Source organism: Mesoplodon bidens, assembly GCF_964165515.1.
Source record: "Mesoplodon bidens genome assembly, chromosome: 6".
In the NCBI taxonomy this organism is placed as follows: domain Eukaryota; kingdom Metazoa; phylum Chordata; class Mammalia; order Artiodactyla; family Ziphiidae; genus Mesoplodon; species Mesoplodon bidens.
In genome coordinates, this window is record NC_138162.1 from 5,381,105 (window position 1) to 5,401,379 (window position 20,275).

Genomic DNA, 20,275 nt, shown 5'->3' on the forward strand with positions numbered 1-20,275 from the left:
TTTCCTACCTAGGAAATGGAGAAAATTATGAGTAAATAACTTAAAAAAACCTTTTTTTTTCATTGCTAGAATTTTATAATAGTAAAAAAAGTCCCGAAGTCCCAAGGACTGAATCCTTGTCTCCTACCAAACCCCAGGTGGGTGAGGACTCTCAGAGTAGTTCCCCTAGACTTACAGCTGCCAAGAAGTGCTTCCAGTGACTGACTTAAAATCATGAATATTCCTACTCCCTGGTTACCTCTAATCTCAAATACCAGATTCTTTCAGGGTAGTTTATCTTTCTTCTAGGTGGCATAACGTGGTTGAGGTGCTGAGTTAACAGGGCCTTGGAAAATCAGGCGGAACTGTATTTTAAAATAAAAGAGCCCCAGATGAGGAGTTGGAGGACAAGAGTTCCAGGCTCATTTCTGCTACTGGTCTAGGCAGGGGAGGTCAGGCAAGTCTCAGTTCCTCAACCAGCGCTGGAGGGGGCTGCTCGGGTTATCTTTCCACCTAGCTCCTGCAGGAAAGAAGGGTTTTTCAGAGGTTCTCGTTGTACTGAAATAGTTGTGATTATACTTGTGAACGAGGATTCTCAAGTTTTGGCTGCAGAACAAAAAGATGCACTAGTGACAGCATTAACTACCCTACTCTCTTTGACCCACAGGCCTCTTCCCTGCCCGTTCTCTAGACCAACTTATCACATCTCCCGTCACTCAAACAGGCGACCAGCCTCTTCACAGGGCATCAGATGGATCCCAAAACTGTCTTGCACCACTGTGTTCTTGAAGCGGAACATAGTGGGAGCTTCACAAACATTTGTTGAAGGCAGGAAGGAAATGACTTCCTTTCTAATAAATTATGAACCAGTTTCAAATAAATTTTCACCAAAGGAATGAACACCCAGTTATTTGTAATCCTGTCCACCAAGAAATCACTGATCTTTGATTCCGCCCCCCATCCCCTGAGACTGATGGCTGAAGAAATGCCTTTCATAAGATAACCATGGAGAAAGGAAAATTAGAAAAGATATTCGAGTTATCCTGTCTACTGGTTTTAGGAGCAAAAGCAGCTGCTAAGATTGGACATGCAATAGTGAGGATTACATTTTACTTTCAAAAATAGTAAAATTTAAAGATTTGGTTTTTTAGAAGAATTACACTGGGGCTTCCCCAGTGGTGCAGTGGTTAAGAGTCCGCCTGCCGACGCAGGGGACACAGGTTCGTGCCCCGGTCCAGGAGGATCCCACATGCCGCGGAGCGGCTAGGCCCGTGAGCCATGGCCGCTGAGCCTGCGCGTCCGGAGCCTGTGCTCTGCAACGGGAGAGGCCACAACAGTGAGAGGTCCGTGTACCGCAAAAAAAAAAAAAAAAAAATTACACTGAAAATAGAAAAAATATCCAACTTCTCAAATGTCACTATTTGCCCTTCTAGAAAGCAAGGTGGTGTCAGAGTAAATACAAAATACCAGCAGCACAGAGGACTAGGATGAGGAGCTCTGGAGTCTAGTCCTGGCTCCACTACTGGCACTAAATGACATTAGATCAGTCACCTTGAGGCTTGACAGGTTTGGACATAATGACCTCTAAAGCACCTTGCAAATGTAAAATTTCATACTTATGAGTCATTCATTACTTGCCACGACTTTACACCTGTTTTTCTCCCCCCATGAAACTGGCACTCCGGTGGCTAGGAGAGTGGAGAACTTGCTGAGAAGCAAAACTGGAGCTGCAGTGATTAGACCAAAGAAATGCCCGAGACTGCCAGTGGCCAGGCTCCCTTCCGGACTTTCCAGAGCCTCTTCTGTTTTCCTTTCCTTTCTTTTAATCACCAAACTCATGCAGATTTGCTGCAAATGTTTCAAATATACAGAGGACAACAAAGTAAAAATCTTCTATAAATTCTTACCTGAAGCTTGACAAAAGCTAAACCCAGAGGATGGCGCTGTCGTGGTGGTGGCTGAGGTGCCACCGAACACAGAGCCTCCTTGCCCAAAGCCAGGACTCTGGCCAAAAGCAGGAGGGCTGCTCTGGCCAAAGAGTCCCCCTCCAGTGTTGGCAGAAGACTGTCCAAATGAGAAGGAGCTGGAGCTACTGGTGTTTGAAGATGCACCGAAGACGTTCCCACTGGTGGACGCGGGCGTGGAGGATGCGGACTGACCAAAAGCTGGCACGGAGCTGAAGCCGGGCTGAGTGAAGGAAAAGCTGCTCGCGGGGCTGCTGGTCGGCTGCCCGAAGGCCGGGGCCTGCCCGAAGCTCGTCTGTCCAAAGACCGTCGGGGCGGAGGTGCCAAACGCTGGGCTGCCGAACCCCGAGCCGCTGACCTGCGGCGCGGCAGCTGCCGTGCTGGCGATGCTGCCCGCCTGCTGCCCGAACAGGCTCGGGGCGGTGCTGGCGGCCACCTGCCCGAACATGGGGGTCGCCGAGGGGGTGGTGGCTGTGTGGCCGGTGAGCTGGCTGAAAGCCGAGCTAGAGCTGGCGGCTGGCGGCTGAGTAAAGACAGGCGAGCCCGAAGTGACCGCCCCAAACACTGCGGGCTCTGTGGCTGGGCCTGGAGCATCACTGGAAACAGCGCTGGAGGTGGCGGGAGGCCTGGATGTTTCCGGGGCCACGGGGCTGGCACCTGGGACAGCAGGTGCTGTGACGGCGATCTGCCCAGGTGTGGCCGGGGTGGGGGCAGGGGACGGCGGTTCGGTCTTGGCGTCCGGGGTCCCGGTGGCTGCCGGAGTGGCCTCCGTGGACGGCGCTAGGATGGTGGCACTGGGCGCCGCCGTACCAGGGCTGCTGGCCGCAGGCTGGGAGAGAGCGGCCTCCTTCTTCACAGAGTCAGACGTTTGAGAAGGAGCCTGCGGAAGCTGCTGCCCTAGGAGGGAGGCTGTTGACACCAAGGCCTCACTACCACCTGGCTTCTCAGGCAGAGCCGATGACGTGGCTGCCTCCGTGCTTTTACCGGAGGCCGTGGGCAGGGTGGGAGCAGACGGTGAACTCAGGAGGCTGCCAAACGACAAGGCGGGGAGGGACGTAGGAAGGGGTGTGGCAGCGGCAGAGGACGGTGCTGTACTACTTGCCTGCTGGCCTCCAAACGGAAAACTGGTCTTACTACCGCTTAGCGATAGCCCCCCAACACTGATTACGCTGGAGGGTCCCGCACTGGTGAGCGGCAGGCTGCCAAAGACGCCAGTCGAGGAACTGCCGGGGCTGGGGCCGGCCGCCGCCGCCAGGGTCACTGCAGTGGCAGCCGCAGAGGAGGTCACGGGAGGCTCCGCGGGCTTCCCCAGCACCACGGGGCCAGTGAAACTAAACCCGGAGGGGACGGCCGAAGTCTTGGTGGGCTGTGCACTAGCACCAGTCCCGCCTGGGGATGAAGCCTTACTGGCTGCCTTTGTAGAGTCATCTGCTTGGCCAACCCGCAGTCCTGAAAAACTTCCTAGAGTCTCTCCAGCCAGAGAACATGGAAACAGAAGCTCTCCCAACTTGGACGGCGGAGCTTCCAGCTTGCCAGAGGGGATGGAAAGAGCGATTCCAGAAGGTGCCACGGGCCTGCCGCCGGACGGAGCAGGCTCCCCAGGAGACGGACCAGCGGCTCCCGTGCTACTTGACGTCGTCATTCCCGAGGCAGGTGAGCTTTCAGGAACGGCCTCGTAGAAAGGTTTGCCTGTCCCGCCAAAGGAGAACGTGTCCAGCTGGTTGGACTCTTTGCCGGGGGGTGGTGCCCCTAGCAAGAAAAAGAAATTAGGAAATGGACTGGAGTTCACAAAATATGACCTATCACAGTCTCACTGACTTTTCTAAGCCAAAGCCTCCCTCCTCCCTTGGTACTGTCAGGGACAGCTTGTTCCGACAGCAGCAGACAGAACAAACGCTTCTCCGCAGGAACGTTAGCTCTGAGTCATCCCACTGAGGTGGGATGAACGAACGTTCTCTTTAGGACCATTAAATCACAACAAACACACCTCTATCTAGAGTACAGGAAATTAACCTAGTGGTCCAAAAGAGAAAGAAAAGGCATCTTTCCACATTTCCCCCGTGTGCGCGCCACAATAACGTTCATGGCAACAGTACTAGCCTATGGACCTCCTGAGAGACCAGGAATTGATCCTTTGGGTTTTTTCTTTTTTTTTTTTTTGGCCGCATCGTGCGGCTTGTGGGATCTTAGTTCCCCAAACAGGGATTGAATCCAGGCCCTTGACAGTGAGAGCACGGAGTCCTAACCACTGGACCACCAGGGAATTCCTCCTTTGGTTTTATGGACAGATAAAGTGTCAATCCACAGGCAATCATTTCTACCTATAATTAAGGGCTACTTCCTAGTGCTCTCCTCACTAAGTGCTTTCACGGTGGCAGTGTGGCCACATGGTCAAGGACATGGGTGGGCTCTGAGGCTGGGGGCTCTGCCACTTGCTGGCTGTGCAACTCTGGAAAAGTTAATTGACTTCTCTGGGCTTCAATTTCTCCATTTGGAAGAGAGAGGTAATAACAGTTACGTACCTCACAGAGTTGTTACAAAGATTAAATGAGATACAGGTAAAGCACTCACAAGGCCTGGTAAAAAAAAACTGATCAATAAAGACTAATTTGATACTTACAAACTGAAATTGGTCTATCGAAAGTGCTGGTTGATGTTTCTAACTCCATGCTGTTTTAAAAAGTCTGTCTGGGGGCTTCCCTGGTGGCGCAGTGGTTGGGGGTCCGCCTGCCGATGCAGGGGACATGGGTTCGTGCCCCGGTCTGGGAAGATCCCACATGCCGCGGAGCGGCTGGGCCCGTGAGCCATGGCTGCTGAGCCTGCGTGTCTGGAGCCTGTGCTCCGCAACGGGAGAGGCCCCAACAGTGAGAGGCCCGCGTACCGCCAAAAAAAAAAAAAAAAAAAAAAAAAAGTCTGTCTATCAGAAACTCCTGAGAACACTGCAAAGCCCCTACTATGTACAGGTACTTTCCAGCAACCCCTCTTTGTATCACGGGCGTTGTCGTGAGTTGTTTATGATTTTGGATTGTTGTCTGTTCTTGTATTAATGAAAATGTGTATGGAATTACCATTGTGTTTTATTACTAATTTATTTCATTTAGGCTTTGGGACAGTTATTCTGTTCCTCTCCAGCCTTTTTATATCAGTGAGTTGTTTTTCTTCTAGAAAGTGAGGCTGGGGAGAGGGTGGGCCTCACGGGTGGTCAGCCGCATCTAAGTGGGCAGCACACTTTGAGAATCACTATCCCAGCGAGGAAGGAGGGAGATCGACAACCCTGTCAGTGCCACACACGGCTCGGGTGCAGGACGTCTGCTGTGCTTTCGGCTCCCTGATCTCCCTCGAGGAGGCTTTAGGAGATCCCTTGTGTCACGAAAAAGCACTCCTACCACTTGGGCTGACACACAGAAAGCACTCATAAAACTATGTGTTGAATGAAGAGACGAAAGATGGTCATTGTCTTATGTATCATAGGCAGAACCTGGAAAGAGCCTAAATGTCCAAAAGGTGAAGAGTTAAATACACTATGGCATATCCACAAGACAGAAATTATGTAGCCATCAAAAAGGACATTTACACAAGATTTTCAATAATACTGCAAAACTCACAAGAGACTGTGTTAAATGAAATGAGTGGAAGCAAAGAGCCCAGAAGGAAATATAACCAAATGGCGATGGTTAAGGGTACAATGTGTGATTCTAGAACACATCACGTTTATAGGAAAATATAACAATCACTTTTATAATAAAAGCTTTCTTTTTAAAATAAAAGTAAACTTAATTACTTAAACTGAGAACTGGAAGGCACTTAAAAAGTACATCTGGTTTCCTTATAGGTCTTCAAATTCTTTTAAACATTAAAAACATGCTGGTTGGCAGATCTGTAACAACATGCATGAGACCCGTGTGTTTTCTGATAGGTTATCGAGGAAAAAAGATGACTTCAGTCTTTGATGTCTATAGTACTAAGTCTATCTCATCCTATAAATTGATACAATTTTAAATGACATAGGAAAAAGATGGAAAAAAATTTTAATTCACATGTAAACATTCACATTTAAAGCACAGCCTTGCTTTTCTAGAAGCAAATCCTTTCCTTGTACTTAATGATGAAGAGTAGAAGTCCTTCCCCACAGTTCTGTAAATCTAGCCTATTTTGAATGCATAATATCAACCCCAGGTTAGTTGCAGATACTTTAGGCAAAACGCAGCAGCAAGCAAAATGTCAACACACCTGCCCCCCAAAACCTGCACTTGTTTAGGGGGAAAACACAAAAGTAATGCTATGCCATGCAGAGACTGTACCTTGTGTGGCAGTGAAATTAGAAGACGGTGTTGGTGTGACTATCCCAAAATTAAAGCCAGTCCTAGGGAGGGGAAGAAAAGAAGTTAAAAATGAACAAACCCAAGGCACAACATTGCCCTTTTAATAGTACATTTTATAATTCATTCACACAAACTGCTCTCGAGGGACTTACAATCTAGAAGATAAACATCAACAAAGTGAAAGCACATTATCTCTGAAGCAGCAGAGCCCTCGCAAGCTCTCTAAGCGGGAAGAAGCAAGTTGTAGGTGAGGTAAGACGGGAAAAGCAGGCGAGAAGACCTTGGAGGAACGGCTGGGCTATCCATGGTGGAGGCTGGGGTGGGGACCTATTTCAAGGAAAGCAAAGGAGTAGGAGAAACGCACTGGGAATGTTTCTGTGGGGAGAGTGGCCAGAGCAGATGGCCCACCTAGTGAGGAAGACGAGACAGGCTGGAGGACCTCTATGACCCAGACCGAGACCGAACAGCGCATCAGGACAGTGCACGCCACAGGGAGGTGACGGACAGCACGGAACAGGAGCCACTGTCTCTGCTGTTCGGACAGAATGCTTAGTTCTGGGCTGGGAAATTTGGTTCAAAAGCTTTTCTTTTCTTTTTTTTAAATTTTGGCCGCACCTCACGGCTTGCGGGATCTCAGTTCCCCAACCAGGGACTGAAGCCGGGCCGTTGGCAGTGAAAGTGCCGAATCCTAACCACTAGACCACTAGGAAACTGCCCTCAAAAACTTTTCTAACTCTTTTCATCACCTCCTCTTTTTCTGTACATTTTCTTTACACCGTGAATGAAGACATCATGGCCAAAGAAGAAAACTCAGCACAAGCTGAGCCAGAACAGACTATTCACTGTGAGAAAAGTTCAAATAGCAAATTTAAAACTATACAGCTTAAAATGTAAGGGACCAAGCATACCAAATATGGTAAGTAATGGTAAATACTTAGAGTTTTAAGTATTAAGTATACTTAATATTAAGTAAGTTTTAAGTATCTGGAGTTAGTTTTCTTTTTAACCCATCATTGGCTTCGTCAAATGGACCAAGACCACCTCAGAAGATGTGTTAAACATTTCATCACATCAAAAAAGAAAACAATTCTCTTTCTTTGTCTCAAACTTGGTGAAGAAATTTTATCTAATAGAGGTAAGCCATTGACCCAATGACCCAAACATTTTCAGGTTATTTTTAAAATGGCAAGAAGACTATCAGTACACAGAAGTAAAGATTAAAAGATGCACTAACTCCAGGGTTTCCCTGGTGGTGAAGTGGTTAAGAATCTGCCTGCCAATTCAGGGGACTTGGGTTCGAGCCCTGGTCCGGGAAGATCCCACATGCTGCGGAGCAACTAAGCCTATGCGCTACAACTACTGAGCCTGCAGCCTGTGCTCTAGAGCCGTGAGCCACAACTACTGAGCCCGTGAGCCACAACTACTGAAGACCGCGTGCCTAGAGCCCGTGCTCCGCAACAAGAGAAACCACCACAGTGAGAAGCCCGCGCACCGCAACAAAGAGTAGCCCCCGCTTGCCGCAACTAGAGAAAGCCCGCGCGCAGCAATGAAGACCCAACGCAGCCAAAATTAAATAAATAAAATAAATAAATTTATTAAGGAAAAAAAAGATGCAGTAACTCCTGGCACTGACCTACTCTTTGAAATTTGCTCCAAACTACCTTTGGGAAGTAGAAAACATAACGATTGACAGTAAAATATATATAATTTCCTCCCCTCAAATTCTATTCTAACCACCTCCTTTCTCTGAAGGGGTTAGGTTGCAGGATGCTCAAGAAACAAATTCACGTCAGGAAAAAGAGATTGTGGTCAATATGATTCCAGTTACAAAAGCATAAACTGAAAGAGCTTAAGAGGCTTTTCTAATGGAACTGAACGTGCAACTCTTCACAGTAAAAACAATCTTTGGATGGGTTTTTATCTCAGCCACACAGAGCCTAACTCCACCCCTGAAGGGGAAGGACGCTTTGGCGACTCTCACAGGTTTCAAGATGAGTGCCTGTAGCACAGAGAAAAGGCACTCTTCTTCCAAGGTTAATAAAAGCTCCCTTTGGAATGAGGGTTAGAAGACACTTTTGTTTTTAAAGATGACTCAACTTGACAAGTATAGCCGTCATTACTTTTTAAAAAATGAAACAGAAATGTATTTCCCCACATCGGTATAAAACCCAAATTTTCAAATGGCTACGGCCTTGATCTCAGAAGTTGCATATAATGTGACCTCTCAGGGCAGCAAAGCCAACCCAGACTTCTCACCCAGCCCCCAGATGGTGTCAGGATGAAAACCCCTCAGTGTGATAAACCTGATCAACCACAGACTCACTATCCAAAGAAAAGGAAGCTTATCCTAAAAATCAAAACAAATAAGCAAGTATGTAATAACACATGTATAAACTTGAATCAAAAAGGGGAAACAGATTTACATTAGGACACTAAGCTACTGTGACTAGTATCAAACGCACCACTGCAGTGATAGGTAGGTATGTAAGTATACCTACTGATTGTAGGATTACAGCTATCTGTAAGGTTGCTGGTGAGGTCACAAAATTTAGTTCACTACTGACCCTGATGGAGAAAATGAGAAAGACTTGCTGAACTGCCCAACAGATGGGGTACACGTCACAGCTGTCTCTATCTTGGTTGCCACTGGTCCTGAAATTATGGAAAAAAAATGAGAACATTACAAAAAACCAGTTAGAATCACCATTTTAGTTTAATTCTCTGTGGCAGCGAATGCGTGGTGCCGTGCAGAGCGCAGCCCCAGGTCACGCACTTTCTAGGACAAGTCGGTGGCCGCAGTGCTGCCTGAGTCATGCTGCCTCAAGGTCTCTGAACTTGCTCTCTGGCTCAGTCACTGTCAATTCCAAACCAGGACATGCCACACTTTCCCCTTTCCAGGAAAGAGGTCAAAATAACTGGAGTGCAGTTCAAATTTAAGGCTTTAAAAGTAGCTTTTACAATTACCGAAAAGTAATATATACCAAAGGAAAAACAATTCCAAAGAGAAATAGGTTAACTAAGTATCTCTGAGTAGTGACTTCATGGCTATTTGCTTTCTCTCCAGATTTCTGTATTTTCCATAGGCTTTTTGTATTTAAGTAATAGTTCTTTTTTTTTAAATTACAGAGGTAACATATGATTGCTGTAATATAGAGAAGTATAGAGAGTTAAAAGTGCAATCCACCATCCTCCCCACATTCAATACACTGTAACTACTTATTAATAGTCTGGGGTATTACCTACAATCTTTCCCCTGTCGTTCTACTTTTAAAAGGAGGAGGGGAATGGGGGAATTACATTTAAAAAGCCCAAATCAAACCAAACCAAACAATAAGAAAAAGCACCTCCCTTTAAGTAAGTATGGGATAAATATTTGTAAAGTTATCTAACAAACCACTATAATACAATGTGATGTGTACAAGGCTGTCCAAGGCAGCCTGACTTATAATCTTGAAAAGTTAAAAACAGTCTAAACTATCTGCAGAGTACTATTAAAACTTAACAGGGTACAACTGTACAGTGAAGTCTTAGGCTACCATTAAAATGAGTGACATAGAGTTTTATCAGATCTGGAAAGATGAACACGATATTTACTTTAGGGGGGGCGGGGAAACAGATTACATATCAATATATACAGGATATGACTGTTTTTGTTTAAAAAACCGATACACATCAAACCCCAAGAGATACACATCAAATCGTTGAGGGCTGTTATCTCTGGAACAGGGAACTTATGGGGCAGCTTTCGTTTTCTACATTATATAGCTCTACACCATAGACTTTTTGTGGACTTGTAATAGTTCTATAATCAGAAAAACAATGAAGGTATTTCCATTATTAAGTAATAAGGGAATTATTCTATAGAGGTTTCAGAAATGAATTTTTTTTTTTTAAAGAAAGTTTTTACAAACTCTTAAATAGTACTTTTCAGGGAAATTTTCCTAGTCAAAAAAAGTGTGTTTCCAGAAAGTGAGGACAGATGGAAACGCATAGCAAGGACAGAGAATATTTCATGATCATCACTGAATGATGAATCTTAGAAATTTCTCTGCAAGTCATGCTAACTGCCTAGACATGCACAAAACAAAGCCCCTTAGATGTCCTTGACTCTTAACTTCAGGAGTGACAAAAAACTCTCCAACAAAATCCTTGAAAGGGGTTAAGATACATAATCTTTCAAAAATTTTTTCTAAAATATTAGCTAGAAATGGAAACAGATTTCTTAATTTGAATCCTAAATGATTCAAAAGTCTTTGACAAATTCCACTGAAATTTCCCTTCTAACATAAAGTTTTAGCTGCTAGTTAAGAAGTGCTATATACCTCCTTCTCATGGAAGGCTTATATGATAAAAACTGTGCTCCTCCATTAATCCGAATTCTAGAATACAACTTGGGCTTACACAATAATGGTTTTCTTCTGAGTGCAAGGAATACTTCTGAAGATAAACCCAATATCCAATGAGAAAGATTTGACTACAGAGAAGTTGGGATGATGGTATGATTGTGTAGAGATTACGGAAGGCAGGCTGCTAAAGTGTGAAGTTCAGCATCTCGAGAATTTATTAGCTTGAAGACCCACTGGAGAGTGTGAATCAGAATAAAAGCTAGAGTCCAGAGCATGGTGGGAACGCTGGACTGCGGGCAGCACAATCTAGCATTTTCTGGACTGTAGCAGAAAGTAACACATGTCAAATGAAGTGGACTCTAACACAGAGTCAACAAAAGGGGCTGCTGAGGAAGAGCCCACATTAAACTAGGCACTACGTGTAAGCACACTTCTACGTCAAGTGGGCTAGGGAGGCGTGGATGCCTGGTCAGAGCACTTCATGGTGACCGTAAAAACTAATTTCGGTTAAGAGTAATTACGCCTGAGTCAGTGTTGGAAGCATGTGAAGTCACAGTCTTTTAATACTGAATTTTATCTACTCTGAGATCTTATATTGTAACAGATCCATTTTACTTTCTGTGTTTTACCAGTTTTTGAATTGTCCTCGTAAACTCAGAGAGTTTTTCTTTCCTTTGTAGTAGAAGAAATAGAGTTCAATGTTCTGATCCACTCCTCTCTAAACTTTGATTATCCAGCAAGGCAGGTGCTCCTTTTTAGGAAAAACATTTAAAGGCAGGCTTTCTCCTATTGCTCTCATATTTCAGAAGTCTACAGAGCTGCTGAAGGGCTCACTAATTTCCTGGATATTCTACATCAACTGAGGCCTTTCAAATATGTCTTTACTGTACTTGATTTCACATCAAGCTGCCTTTGTGATCTACAACAATAAACTCTACTGTGGAGCATATCTTTCACCTTTATTTTCACTAAAACAAAACTGCAAACTTACCTGAAGCTTTATCACCAGATGACAATTGACTGGACGCTGGTGTGGGCCCAGACGGCTTTAAGGCGTTTATCAGAGATCCCTATAACAGGAGCAAGACATTTATGTGAAACCACAAACGAGCCTTTGGAATAAAGGAACATGTAAAAGGATAACATAACTTAAAATAAGCAAGCACAAACACTTTTATTTAGTTTAATTTTGTTTTTTCCGTTTCAATTTAAGTCAGTATTTTTAAACGCTTACCACATGTAAGATCGTATCAGAGATGGGAATATTCCACAAGCACCAAGAAAACAGTCAAGCCTGTTTAGCTTGTGGCTATTTCCTCAGCGCCTAACACAACACTTGGCATGTAAAAGGCACTGGGATATTTGATACACAAATGAAGGAAGAAGTTAATGAATGAAATAGGTCCTGGCTCTCAATAAAACTTATAATAAGGTTAGAAAGCAAAACTGTTAAACTTTTCCATCTCCAGTCAATGTTCCTTTCCTCTTGGTAAGGCAAGAGGATTTGTGCCTTACCATGTGTCCTCCAAGGTGAACATGGAAACCTCCAGAAGGAAGACCAAATGCTAACTGCTTAAGTGTCATGTTAAGTCACGGCAAGCTAAGGAGTAGACAGCCACGTCTGAGAACTCACAATAGGCAAGTCCTGATGTTCAATCTCAAACACAATCTACAATTATTTCTAGAGGCAGAGATGAGTAGCAGAGAAACCAGGTTTTCTTAGGGAAAGTTTCAGAGACAGCTTGATCTACCTTTCAGCCATCTCCTATTATTTTCTTCTGGATTGTTTAACTGTTTATAATATAATGTATTTTTGTAAGAGACAATGTTTATCAGGCAAAAGGCTGAAAGTAGACATAACAAACATCACAGAAGATGCAAGGTCTGAAAAACAGGGATTGCAAGAGAAAGCAAGAGAAACTATCCCCTGGATGCTGATACTGAAAGGTACAATGAACAAAGCAGTGGACAGGAAGAAGTCGGAAGACTTGGGTTCCAGCTCTGGTTCCATCATTTAATAAAAACCGTGGAAGCCTGTGTTAGTCACTTGAGCCCCGGCTTCTTCATTAGTGAAACATAGCTGAACACCTGTCTTGTCTATAAGGTTGTTGTATGGGTTAACTAAGACGATGTTAAATGAAAGTAAATTTCAACTCCATACAGACACCCCATACAAATACAGAATTATGACCCAAGATTGCTAGGTGCAGAATGTCACATGGCTACAAAGACAGTATCAGGGCCTAACTGACCTACTAGGTCAGGACTGGCACAAATTGTGGGGAAAGGATCACAGGTCTCTGTCAGACTTATAGTTCATTTAAACAACATGAGGACTTAGTACAGTATTGTCTTCAGTTACAAAGACAGTCACTGCATGTCATGTCAGCAAAGCCAAAATCAGCAATTTACCTGCTTAGCTTGGTTAGCAGCCGCTGGGGTCAACATCGGGTGAGGTGTTTTGGCTGCAGAGTACGGCACTGAAGAACTGAAAAACACAAAGCAAATGCTCAGGAGAAAGGCATGACTGGGTGTAAATCACATTCATCCCTGAGCCAACTTTCTGTCCAAAAAATAATATCAATTTTGGGGTAGAATATAGATGTCTGGGACCCTAATCAAAGTCATGCGACATTTTTCGGATTGAAGACTAAATTCTTTAAATGAAAGTTGGGTCTTTAGCATAAAAGTCAAAGCAGTGACCTGCAATCCTAGGAAAAAATTATGACTATTCAGAAGTAGATCCTTTTCTTATCTGGAGACTCAGCCTTTGGCACCTCCTCCCCAACACCCACCGCCATTCCGGACCACGTGGGGAATTCCTGATTCTGTTTTCCAAGCCTGAGAAAATGTTCAACAACATCCGTGGGATGTATATGATCTGTGGCTCAAAGAAGAGATCTCAGCTTCTCACGGCAACCAGCCCTGGGAGCCCAGCGCTCACGATGTCAGCACACAAGAGAGTCAAACATCCCACGGTTCCCTTCCCGACCTGCACTTCTGCTATGGTATGAAAAGTGCACCCAGTGTGTGTAGAAAGAGTTCTCACCATCTTTTGTTACCCCTGAACACAGTAAGCAGGGAACTGTTATTTCAATAATTACTTAGTGTTAATATGTGATGGAAAAAAATCACCCGTTTAACGCAAAGCTCTATCCTTGGCTCCTGGGAGCAATTCTTTCCATCAATCTATCTGTCCTCAGTGAACAGCTACTCTGACTAGTATATGCAGAGGAACAGCGATTGTATGACCTGGTTTTAGTTTTCAGAACTCTCCTTTAGGGAGAATTGATAATTTTCCATTGAAAGATTAACTTGGAAGAGGAAAGACAAAAATAAGCCCATGCCTCATAGAAAAAAATTATCAAACATTTTAATAATCTTACAGTCACCTCAGGAGACTCTCCTGGAATAATACAGGAACCTTCCCAAACAAACTTTGTTAGATTCAGAGAGAAGAAAAAAGGCAGTTATTTTCAATGAAACAGAACCTCTTTATTTTCCTACTGAAGACAGAAGGAGCCGTAAATGTGTGCCTCTCTGAAGAGACACACCCCTGTTCCCCTGAGATGTTCTACCAAACAGGTATGCAGGGACACTGCTCCCCTCATCTGCTGACTCTCCAACGAGAAAAGGAATGTGTGAGCGAGATGCTGGGGCTGAGAAATCCCTGGGCGGACACAGCCGACTTAGGTGGAAAAATGGCGGCAGCTCAGGCGAGTCACGAGGGCAATGAAAATATTTCATGCTTTCTTAAAGATAAGCAAAAAAAAGAAACTACAAATAAAAAGAAAAGCAGCAATTCACCCAATTTTAGCATATTTTTTGCACCCTAAACTTAGTTATGACATGACGGTAAATTAAAGCATGCATGAAGCAGACTGAGTGTAATTATTGTTCTATTTACTTGTGATAATGCTATAAATCTCTTGGGTGTCCTAAATCCCCAAACACACAAAATTAGGATTCACAGTACTTACACACTGGGCCATATGACAACCCTGAAGAGAAATGCTGCTCAGTGCAATCAGTTAACAAACCTACTGACAAAATCGGACCCACCATGATCCAAGAGCACAAGCAGAAAAGAACAGTGTACTACCAAACAAGTGTGTTCAAAGACTTGTGCGTGATTGTGAACCAAAACAATGGAAATCAACAGCTAGAAATGTTCAAGAGAAGATGGAAATACTAAACTTAGATTTATCATATTTTGGATGACTGTATTCCACTTTCTAGCAGTATGGACCTGAAAAGAGATCACTGGAAATTCATTTGAAATGTTCTGTTCCACAGCTGAAAACAGAGATCAAAGGACCACAGGCAGAAAATGGCACTGGCACATATATTTACTACAGGAGTCTACAAATGACATTTATACTACTGCCAACACTAGGGCACTGCTTTAGAAAGGAGGAATGGAGCTACACAGGTCACTAAGAGTAGTAAAATTAGGTTCTTGGAGAAAAACAACTGCAACAGAACTTAAGTTCTCCGACTCTCCATTACCCAGACCATCCTGATAAAAGTTAATACACAAGTGGAGGTGAACATATCAAGTATGATAAACATCAAAAAATGTCACAACAAAACCTCGTTCAAACACTGCCTTGAACACAGCAAAGCCATTTTTCTGTTTTTTTGCCACGCCCTATCAGCACTGCCTGCTGACATAGTCAGGCTAATGCACACACATTCTAGGGCTGTGTACTCTACACACAATGATAAAATTGAGTTGTTAAGATTGTGAAGCATTAAAATGTTGCCTAGGCCCTTTCTTAGTGGTCCCTTAAACTTTAATGAACTTTAACAAGGCAAATATTCATACTATTGTTGTGAAAGGGGCCAACTACTCATTCTTCTACCTATTTCAACATTTTAAAGAGCTTAAAAAACAACAGACCTGGTTATGTTTTATTTTGGTAAGTCTTAATCATTATCATGTATATCTTTTTATAAACTCACATATGACACAGTGGATCTAAACTGTGAAAGCTGCTAAAGTTAACTATTTAATGAACTATGAATTTTTTGTAATTATTTAAAGGTGAAGCAAGTAAGGAGATAGGACTACTTAACAAAAGCAACTGAAGAAATAAATCAGGAGAGAAAAAGAAAATAATAGAAGATATTGAAAACAAAAGCTCTCAGTTCATTTTTTCACCTATCAGACTGTAGTAATTGTAAAGTTTGATAATCTTGGCAAAGATATGGGGAACCAGATTGTCATACACTGCCTGTGGGAAGGAGAAATTGGTATAAGCTCTACTGAGAGAAAGTTGACAACAATTATAAAAATTATATGTATGTACATACACTCACATATATGGATATCTCCTTTGCCTCAGCAGTCCTACAACTGAGAATTTATCCAACAGATATGGCTGCAAGCATGCAAAATTATCTAAGTGTCAAATTAGTTTAACATTGTTGGTAACAACGTAAGAAGCACATCCCTGAATATCAGTCAGTAGAGAAAAAAAAAGTTCACTTTTAGGGGTTTCTTATGTCTTGTTACCACCAACTGTTGTCCCCTATTGGTAAATTTTATGTCTTTGAAGACTCAAATGCTTTCCAAAATATCATCTAAAAGCCTGCTAAATCAAACTGTAGTTTTTGCATGCATGTCTAGGTGTCAAGTAACTTAAATAATGCAAGTTGGAACTGTATTAGAGCTTTAAAAAAGACCTATATTAAATATGAAAACAGGATTGTTAAGAATTTATAATGACATGGAAAAATGTTAACAATTAAGTTTATTTGCCCACACTGTGCAGCTTGCGGTATCTCAGTTCCCTGACCAGGGATTGAACCAGGCCACGGCAGTCAAAATGAGGAATCCTAGCCACTAGAGCACCAGGGAACTCCCCCCAAATTTTACTTTAAAAAACTAAATTTTCGGGCTTCCCTGGTGGCACAGTGGTTGAGAGTCCACCTGCCGGTGCAGGGGACACGGGTTCGTGCCCCGGTCCGGGAAGATCCCACATGCCACGGAGCAGCTGGGCCCGTGAGCCATGGCTGCTGAGCCTGCGCATCTGGAGCCTGTGCTCCGCAACGGAAGAGGCCACAACAGTGAGAGGCCCGCATACCGGGAAAAAAAAAAAAAAAATCTGTGGGATGTAGCCAAAGCAATTCGTAGAGGGAAATTTATAGCACTAAAATGCCTGTATTAGAAAAGAACAGTCTCAAATCAATGACATTAGCTTCTACCTTAAGAAACTAGAAAAAAGAGTAAATAAAACCCAAAGTAAGTAGGAAAATGAAATAATAAAGGCCAAGTAAAAAAGTAATAGGAAAAAAATCAATGAAACCAAAAGCTGGTTTCTTTGAGATCAATAAAATTGATAAACCTCTAGCTAGACTGATGAGGTAAAAAAAGACACAAATCACCACTAACAGGAAAGAGGGAAGTGAAATCATTATGAATTCTATCCACATTAAAAGGATGATTATCAGTGACTATTACAAAAAACGTCATGCCAATAAATTCGATAACTCAAATGAAATGAACAAATTTCTTGGAAGGCACAAACTACCAAAGTTCACTCAAGAAGTGGATAAGCTGAATAGTCCTATATCTACTAAAGAAACTGAAATTTCCAAGCCAAAATGGCTTCAGTGGTGAATTCTACCAAACACTTAAGGATGAAATAATAACAAATCTACATAAACTCTTCCAGAAAACTGAAAAGGAAGGAACACTCCCCAACTCATTCTGTAAGGCCAGCATTACTCTGATACCAGAATGAAACAATGATATTACAAAAAACCAAAATCTACAGACCAATATGGCTCATTAAGACATGAAAAAATTCTTAACAAAATTTTAGCAAATTGAATCCAACCATATATAAAAAAAGGACAATACATCATTACCAACAATTGGTTTAACATTAGAAAACCGATCAATCTGACAAGGGCACCAAGACAATTCAAAGGGGGAAAAAAAAGTCTTTTCTGCAAATGGTGCTGGGACAACTGAATATCCACATGCAAAATAAAGATGTTGGACCACAGAGTCACACTATTTACAAAAATTAACTCAAAACAGATCAAAGACCTAAATGTGAGAGCTCAAACTTAGAAGAAAACACAGGAGTAAATCTTTATGATCTTGGATTAAGCAATGGTTTCTTAAACACATACCTATATGTAAGACACCTATAGCACAAGCAACAAAAGAAAAAAATAAACTGAATTTCGTCAAAATTAAAAATTTTGTTGTTCCAAAGGACACTATCAAGAAAGTGAAAACTATTCAAAGAATGGGAAAACATATTCACAAATCATGTATCTGATAAGGGACTTGAATGTAGATTACATAAAGAATATGACACCTCAACAATTAAGATAAATAACCCAATTAAAAAACAGGCAAAGGATCTAAATAGACATGTCTTTAAAGAAGATACAAATGGCCAATAAGCATATGAATAGACTCCCAATTATCATTCATTAGTCATAAGGGAAATGCATATCAAAACCACAAGGAGATACCATGTAACACCCATTAGGATAGCTATAATCAAAAAGTTGGACGATAACAAATACTAGTGAGGATGTGGGGAAATTGGAACCTCATACGTTGCTACTGGGAATCTAAAATGGTGCAGCTGCTTTGGAAAACAGTTTGAACTACATTTAGCTCAAAAAGCTAAATGCAGAATTACCGTATGATCTAGCAATTCCACTCCTAAAACATTACCCCAAATAACTGAAAGCAAGGACTCCAACAGACACTTGTACAAGAAGAGGGGAGGGCTTCCCTGGTGGCACAGTGGTTGAGAGTCCGCCTGCCGATGCAGGGGACACGGGTTCGTGCCCTGGTCTGGGAGGATCCCACATGCCGCGGAGCGGCTGGGCCCGTGAGCCATGGCCGCTGAGCCTGCGCGTCCGGAGCCTGTGCTCCGCAACGGGAGAGGCCACAATAGTGAGAGGCCTAGTACCGCAAAAAAAAAAAAAAAAAGAAGAGGGGAAACACCGAAGTGTCAACTTACAGATGAATGGATAAGTAAAATAGGACATACGCATACAATGGAATATTATTCAGCCATAAAAAGAATGAAATTCTGACATGCGCTACAACATGGATAAATCTGGAAAATTTGAGCGAAATAAGCCAGACACAAAAGGACAAATACTGTATGATTCTACTTATATGATGTACCTAGAACAGACAAATTCTTAGAGACAGAAAGTAGAATAAAGGCTACCAGACACTAGAGGGAAGGGCGAGTAAAGAGTTACTATTTAATGGCTACAGTTTCTGAATGAGATAATGAAAAAGTTCTGGAAACAGATAGTGGTGAAGGTTACACAACACTGTAAATGTACTTAATGTCACTATACACTTATAATGGTTAAATTAATAAATTTTGTTATACATATATTTTACAATTAAAAAAAAATAAAGCTTCCTAACTGTTCTCCCTGTTTCTACCATTCCTCACTCCAGCCCTTTTCATCTATTCTCAATATAAGAACCAGAAGCTTCCTGCTAAAACCATAGGTCAAGAGAACTATCTGCATTTATCAAACCTCATGGACTTTTACACCAAAAAAAGGTGAATTTTACTGTGTTAATTATGCCCCAATATTTTAAAAAATTGCTAAAATTACTTTTAATAAAGGAAACATAAATCAGATCAGTTTGCTCAACATCCATTGGTCAGCCAGGTCCTGACCGAGGCTTATTAGATGTTACGAGACCTGTATCCCGGGCCCCGGCCCCGCTATCCCTCTCCCTCCAGCCACCAGTGGCTGTCTGGCTCCTTCCTGAACCTGCCAGATATGCTCTCACTACAGGCCTGGTGCTTGGGGCTTTCTTCCTTAGGATATTCATGCGACCTGCTCTCTGGTCTTTGGTCTTTATTCAAATGTTAAGTGTCAAAAGACACTGCAAGGCAAAATATTACATAAGACGGGAGAATCCAGTTTAATGGTGAAAGAAATATGGTCTGATATTTCTGAGATATTTTAGTCATTAGCCATGTATGAATAGCACCTTCCTTGTTCCTATTTAAAATTGCAACCCATGTCCACACAACAGTCCCTAAACCCCTTCTCTGCTTTAATTTTCTCCATCATACCTATCGCCACCTAAAATACTATATATTTTATGTACCCTTTGTCTCTCTGTGACAAGGGCAGGGTTTGGGGGTTTGGGGGAATCTGTTTTGTTAACTGCTTTATCCCTGGCACCTAGAACAGTGTGTGGCATATAGGAAATGCTCATAAAGTATTTGTAGAAAGAATGAATAAATGAACGCCAAAATTCCTGAAAGGAATGATCTATCCGGTGTGCTTTGGAAAAAAACCCAACCAACCAAAAATCCCACCGTATTTCTAACCTCATTCGGCCCTGCTTTCTTCATCCTCCATTTCCTGCCAGGTCTCTAGACATACTGGCCTTCGTTCACCTTCACCTCAAACATGCTCTGTCCTTTCCCAGGTCTGGGCGTTTACACATCCTGCACCCTCTGTTTGTAACAATCTTCTCTCCACTCTGCCTGGCAGCTTCTGGTCACTGCTCAACTTTCAGCTAAAACACCTTTTCCTTCCCAGCCTCCTCATCAGCCCCAGATTCAACCAGATGGCCTCACTGTGTGCCTTCTTAGCACCTTGTACGTCTCCTTCATCCAACTCATTATACTGCAGTTAGAGA

General features: G+C 42.8%; 1 protein-coding gene across 2 annotated transcripts in view; it reads right to left on the minus strand.

The window, feature by feature from the left end:
• The window catches only part of NUP214 (nucleoporin 214), a 95,940-nt gene that overhangs the window by 26,824 nt on the left and 48,841 nt on the right, over positions 1–20,275 (minus strand). For both annotated transcript variants that reach the window (XM_081238067.1, XM_081238066.1), the window contains exons 25-29: positions 13,024–13,099; positions 11,603–11,681; positions 8,830–8,917; positions 6,245–6,306; positions 1,887–3,692 (exon numbers count right to left, since the gene is read on the minus strand). In XM_081238067.1, the coding sequence (XP_081094193.1) occupies positions 1,887–3,692; positions 6,245–6,306; positions 8,830–8,917; positions 11,603–11,681; positions 13,024–13,099 (2,111 nt within the window). The remainder of the gene's footprint in view (positions 1–1,886; positions 3,693–6,244; positions 6,307–8,829; positions 8,918–11,602; positions 11,682–13,023; positions 13,100–20,275) is intronic.